Raw genomic sequence first — 6,000 nt, 5'->3', positions numbered from 1 at the left:
GCAGGAGCTGGCCAGAATTGACTGGAGGGAGGCCCTCGCAGGGAAGACGGTGGTACAGCAATGGCGGGTATTCCTGGGAATAATGCAGAAGTTGCAGGATCAATTTATCCCAAAGAGGAGGAAAGATTCCAAGGGGAGTAAGAGGCACCCGTGGCTGACAAGGAAGTCAAGGACAGCATAAAACTAAAGGGAAGAAGTATAACACAGCAAAGAAGAGTGGGAAGCCGGAGGATTGGGACTCTTTTAAAGAGCAACAGAAGATGACTAAGAAGGCAACACGGGGAGAAAAGATGAGGTGCGAGGGTGAACTAGCCAATAACATAAAGGAGGATAGTAAAAGCTTTTTTAGGTATGTGAAGAGGAAAAAAATAGTCAAGGCAAATGTGGGTCCCTTGAATTCAGAAGCCAGGGAATTTATTATGGGGAACAAGGAAATGGCAGACGAGTTGAACCGGTACTTTGGATCTGCCTTCACTGAGGAAGATACAAAAAAATCTCCCAGATGTTCTAGTGGCCAGAGATCCTAGGGTGACGGAGGAACTGAAGGAAATCCACATTAGGCAGGAATGGTGTTGGGTAGACTGATGGGACTGAAGGCTGATAAATCCCCAGGGCCAGATAGGCTGCATCCCAGAGTGCTTAAGGAAGTAGCCTCAGAAATAGTGGATGCATTAGTGATAATTTTTCAAAAACTCTTTAGATTCTGGAGTAGTTCCTGAGGATTGGAGGGTAGCTAATGTAACCCCCACTTTTTAAAAAGGGAGGGAGAGAGAAAACGGGGAATTATAGACCAGTTAGCCTAACATCGGTAGTGGGGAAAATGCTAGTCAGTTATTAAAGATGTGATAGCATCACATTTGGAAAGTGGTGAAATCATCGGACAAAGTCAGCATGGATTTATGAAAGGCAAATCATGCCTGACGAATCTTATAGAATTTTTCGAGGATGTAACTAGTAGAGTGGATAAGGGAGAACCAGTGGGTGTGTTATATCTGGACTTTCAGAAGGCTTCGACAAGGTCCACATAAGAGATTGGTGTACAAACTTAAAGCACACGGTATTGGGGGTTCAGTATTGATGTGGATAGAGAACTGGCTGGCAGACAGGAAACAAAGTGTAGGAATAAACGGGTCCTTTTCAGAATGGCAGTAGTGACTAGTGGGGTACCGCAAGGCTCAGTGCTGGGACCCCAGCTATTTACAATATATATTAATGATTTGGTCGAGGGAATTGAATGCAACATCTCTAAGTTTGCGGATGACACGAAGCTGGGTGGCAGTGTTAGCTGTGAGGAGGATGCTAGGAGGCTGCAAGGTGACTTGGATAGGTTAGGCGAGTGGGCAAATGCATGGCAGATGCAATATAATGTGGATAAATGTGAGGTTATCCAGTTTGGCGGCAAGAACAGGAAAGCAGACTATTATCTGAATGGTGGCCGATTAGGAAAAGGGGAGATGCAACGTGACCTGGGTGTCGTGGTGCACCAGTCATTGAAAGTAGGCATGCAGGTGCAGCAGGCAGTGAAGAAAGCGAATGGTATGTTGGCATTCATAGCGAGAGGATTTGAGTATAGGAGCAGGGAGGTTCTGCTGCAGTTGTACAGGGCATTGGTGAGACCACACCTGGAGTATTGTGTACAGTTTTGGTCTCCTAATCTGAGGAAAGACATTCTTGCCATAGAGGGAGTACAGAGAAGGTTCACCAGATTGATCCCTGGGATGGCAGGACTTTCATATGAAGAAAGACTGGATAGACTCGGTTTGTACTCGTTGGAATTTAGAAGATTGAGGGGGAATCTTATAGAAACTTACAAAATTCTTAAGGGGTTGGACAGGCTAGATGCAGGAAGATTGTTCCCGATGTTGGGGAAGTCCAGAACAAGGGGTCACAGTTTAAGGATAAGGGGGAAGTCTTTTAGGACCGAGATGAGAACGTTTTTTTTTCACACAGAGTGGTGAATCTGTGGAATTCTCTGCCACAGAAGGTAGTTGAGGCCAGTTCATTTGCTATATTTAAGAGGGAGTTAGATGTGGCCCTTGTGGCTAAAGGGATCAGGGGGTATGGAGAGAAGGCAGGTACGGGATACTGAGTTGGATGATCAGCCATGATCATATTGAATGGCGGTGCAGGCTCGAAGGGCCGAATGGCCTACTCCTGCACCTATTTTCTATGTTTCTATGAATGGCGGTGCTGGCTCGAAGGGCCGAATGGCCTCCTCCTGCACCTATTGTCCATTGCCTGTAACAGGTGCAGGGAGACACAAGATGCTGGAGTAACTCAGCGGGCCAGGCGGCATCTCGGGAGCGAAGGATTGTGGGTCATTCAGACCGAAGAAGGGCCTCCTCCTGAGATGCTGTTTGCCCCGCTGAGTTACTCCAGCAGTGAATGAATGAATAAGTCAATAAGTTTATTGGCCAAGTATGCGCACATACAAGGAATGTGCTCCGCTCACAATTGACAACACAAACGTACAGTTAACAATTAGGAATAAAGCATAACCACATCAAAACCATCAGGCCACAACGTTACGGTCTAACATTTTGTAGTCCACCTTCAACCTAAAACATTTTGCGTCTACCTTCGATTTTAACCAGCATCTGCGGGTTTTTTCCAACACAAAATAGGTGCAGGAGGAGGCCATTCGGCCCTTCCAGCCAGCACCGCCATTCAATACGATCATGGCTGATCATCCACAATCAGTAACCCCGTTCCTGCTTTCTCCCCACATCCCTCGATTCCGTCAGCCCTAAGAGCTAAAAATCTAACTCTCTCTTGAAAACATCCAGAGAATTGGCCTCCACTGCCTTCTGTGGCAGAGAATTCCACAGATTCACAACCCTTTGGGTGAAAAAGTTTTTCCTCACCTCAGTCCAAAATGGCTGACCCCTTATTCTTAAACTGTGTGGCCCCCTGGTTCTGGACTCCCCCAAAATGGGGAACATTTTTCCTGCATCTAGCCTGTCCAATCCTTTTAAGAATCTCATATGTTTCTATATCCCTTGATTCCGTTAGACCTAAGAGCTAAATCTAACATGGTTCTAGTGGGGTCAGGGTTGGGGCAAGTGGAATCTGATTGTGGCGGCCTGATTCACTAAAGCAGGGACTGTCTGTGGAGGGGGAGTTCAGTTTGGTTTATTGTCACGTGTACCAAGGAATAGACAATACATAATAGGTGCAGGAGGAGGCCATTCGGCCCTTCGAGCCAGCACCGCCATTCAATGTGATCATGGCTGCTCATTCTCAATCAGTACCCCGTTCCTGCCTTCTCCCCATACCCCCTGACTCTGCTATCCTTAAGAGCTCTATCTAGCTCTCTCTTGAATGCATTCAGAGAATTGGCCTCCACTGCCTTCTGAGGCAGTGAATTCCACAGATTCACAACTCTCTGACTGAAAAAGTTTTTCCTCATCTCCGTTCTAAATGGCCTACCCCTTATTCTTAAACTGTGGCCCCTGGTTCTGGACTCCCCCAACATTGGGAACATGTTTCCTGCCTCTAACGTGTCCAACCCCTTAATAATCTTATACGTCTCGATAAGATCTCCTCTCATCCTTCTAAATTCCAGTGTATACAAGCCCAGTCGCTCCAGTCTTTCAACATACGACAGTCCCGCCATTCCGGGAATTAACCTAGTAAACCTACGCTGCACGCCCTCAATAGCAAGAATGTCCTTCCTCAAATTTGGAGACCAAAACTGCACACAGTACTCCAGGTGCGGTCTCACTAGGGCCCTGTACAACTGCAGAAGGACCTCTTTGCTCCTATACCCAACTTCCCTTGTTATGAAGGCCAACATTCCATTGGCTCTCTTCACTGCCTATATAAAATGATGACAGGCAGGGATTAGATTAGGTTATGTGTGTAAGAAGGAACTGCAGACACTGGTTTACACCGAAGGGAGACACAAAGTGCTGGAGTAACTCAGCGGGTCAGGCAGCATCTCTGGAGAGATGGAATGGGTGACGTTTCGGGTCTGAAGAAGGGTCTCGACCCGAAACGTCGCCCATCCCTTCTCTCCAGAGATACTGCCTGACCCGCTGAGTTACTCCAGCATTTTTGTGTCTACCAACATACGACAGTCCCGCCATTCCGGGAATTAACCTGGTGAACCTACGCTGCACGCCCTCAATAGCAAGAATATCCCTCCTCAAATTTGGAGACCGAAACTTGCGTGTAAGCCAGCACCTGCGGTTGGTTCCCAAACTAAACCGAACCAAAACTTGCAGGCCGCATAATCGTGACCATCTGGGTCATCATCTCGCCCACCAACGACAAGCAGAAGTACACGTTGAAGATCCCGCACGACTGCATGCCCGAGCAGGTGATCGCCGAGGCCATCCGCAAGAAGACGCGGAGCATGCACCTGTCCCTGGACCAGCTGAAGCTGTGCGTGCTGGAGTACCAGGGCAAGTACATCCTCAAGGTGTGCGGGTGTGACGAATACCTGCTGGAGAAGTACCCCATCAGCCAGTACAAGGTGAGATGCCTGGCGCCGCAGCGTAGATTGGGGCTTAATTCTCGGGTTTCGGTCTTCTGAGTTTTGGTCTTTAGAGTTTTGGTCTTGAGAGTTTTGATCTTGGGAGATTTGGTCTTGGGCGTTTTGGTCTTGGGCGTTTTGGTCTTTAGAGTTTTGATCTTTAGAGTTTTGCTCTTTAGAGTTTTGCTTCTTTGAGTTTTGCTCTTTAGAGTTTTGCTCTTTAGAGTTTTGCTTCTTGGAGTTTTGGTCTTTAGAGTTTTGGTCTTGGGAGTTTTGGTCTTACGAGTTTTGGTCTTGGGAGTTTTGGTCTTTAGAGTTTTGGTCTTGGGCATTTTGGTCTTGGGAGCTTTGGTCTTGGGCGTTTTGGTCTTGCGAGTTTTGGTCTTACTTTTGGTCTTGGGAGTTTTGGTCTTTAGAGTTTTGGTCTTGGGAGTTTTGGTCTTGGGAGTTTTGGTCTTGGGAGTTTTGGTCTTGAGAGTTTTGGTCTTTACAGTTTTGGTCTTTAGAGTTTGGTCTTGGAGTTTTGGTCTTGGGAGTTTTGGTCTTGGGAGTTTTGGTCTTGAGAGTTTTGGTCTTGGGAGTTTTGATCTTTACAGTTTTGGTCTTTACAGTTTTGGTCTTTACAGTTTTGGTCTTTAGAGATTTGGTCTTGCGAGTTTTGGTCTTGGGAGTTTTGGTCTTGGGAGCTTTGGTCTTGGAGTTTTGGTCTTGGAGTTTTGGTCCTGGGAGTTTTGGTCTTTATAGTTTTGGTCTTGAGAGTTTTGGTCTTTAGAGTTTTGGTCTTGGAGTTTTGGTCTTGGAAGTTTTGGTCTTTATAGTTTTGGTCTTGAGAGTTTTGGTCTTTAAAGTTTTGGTCTTTAGAGTTTTGGTCTTGGGAGTTTTGGTCCTGGGAGTTTTGGTCCTGGGAGTTTTGGTCTTGGGAGTTTTGGTCTAGAGTTTTGGTCTTGGGAGCAGTTTTGGTCTTGCGAGTTTTGGTCTTTAGAGTTTTGGTCTTGGGAGTTTTGGTCCTGGGAGTTTTGGTCTTGGGAGTTTTGGTCTAGAGTTTTGGTCTTGGAGTTTTGGTCTTGGGAGTTTTGGTCTGGGAGTTTTGGTCTTGAGAGTTTTGGTCTTTAGAGTTTTGGTCTGGGAGTTTTGGTCTGGGAGTTTTGATCTTTACAGTTTTGGTCTTTACAGTTTTGGTCTTTACAGTTTTGGTCTTTAGAGATTTGGTCTTGGGAGTATTGGCCTTGGGAGTTTTGGTCTTGGAGTTTTGGTCCTGGGAGTTTTGGTCTTGGAGTTTTGGTCTTGTAGCTTTGCTCTTTAGAGTTTTGGTCTTTAGAGTTTTGGTCTTGAGAGTTTTGGTCTTGAGAGTTTTGGTCTTGGGAGTTTTGGTCTTGGGAGTTTTGGTCCTGGGAGTTTTGGTCCTGGGAGTTTTGGTCTTGGGAGTTTTGGTCTGGGAGCTTTGGTCGTGGGAGATTTGGTCTTGAGAGTTTTGGTCTTGGGAGTTTTGGTCTTTAGAGTCTTGGTCTTGAGAGTTTTGGTCT

The 6,000-nt window shown here is 46.4% G+C and overlaps 1 protein-coding gene across 1 annotated transcript in view; it reads left to right on the top strand.

Moving 5' to 3' along the window:
* LOC144609295 (phosphatidylinositol 4,5-bisphosphate 3-kinase catalytic subunit alpha isoform-like) overlaps positions 1–6,000 on the top strand; it is a 40,105-nt gene that overhangs the window by 4,914 nt on the left and 29,191 nt on the right. Inside the window, exon 2 of the mRNA XM_078427726.1 lies at positions 4,227–4,477. Within this exon, the coding sequence (XP_078283852.1) occupies positions 4,227–4,477 (251 nt within the window). The remainder of the gene's footprint in view (positions 1–4,226; positions 4,478–6,000) is intronic.

This window comes from Rhinoraja longicauda, chromosome 34, assembly GCF_053455715.1.
Source record: "Rhinoraja longicauda isolate Sanriku21f chromosome 34, sRhiLon1.1, whole genome shotgun sequence".
NCBI lineage: Eukaryota > Metazoa > Chordata > Chondrichthyes > Rajiformes > Arhynchobatidae > Rhinoraja > Rhinoraja longicauda.
The sequence above is the reverse complement of the archived record's forward strand: the minus strand, read 5'-3'. Positions and strand labels throughout refer to the sequence as shown.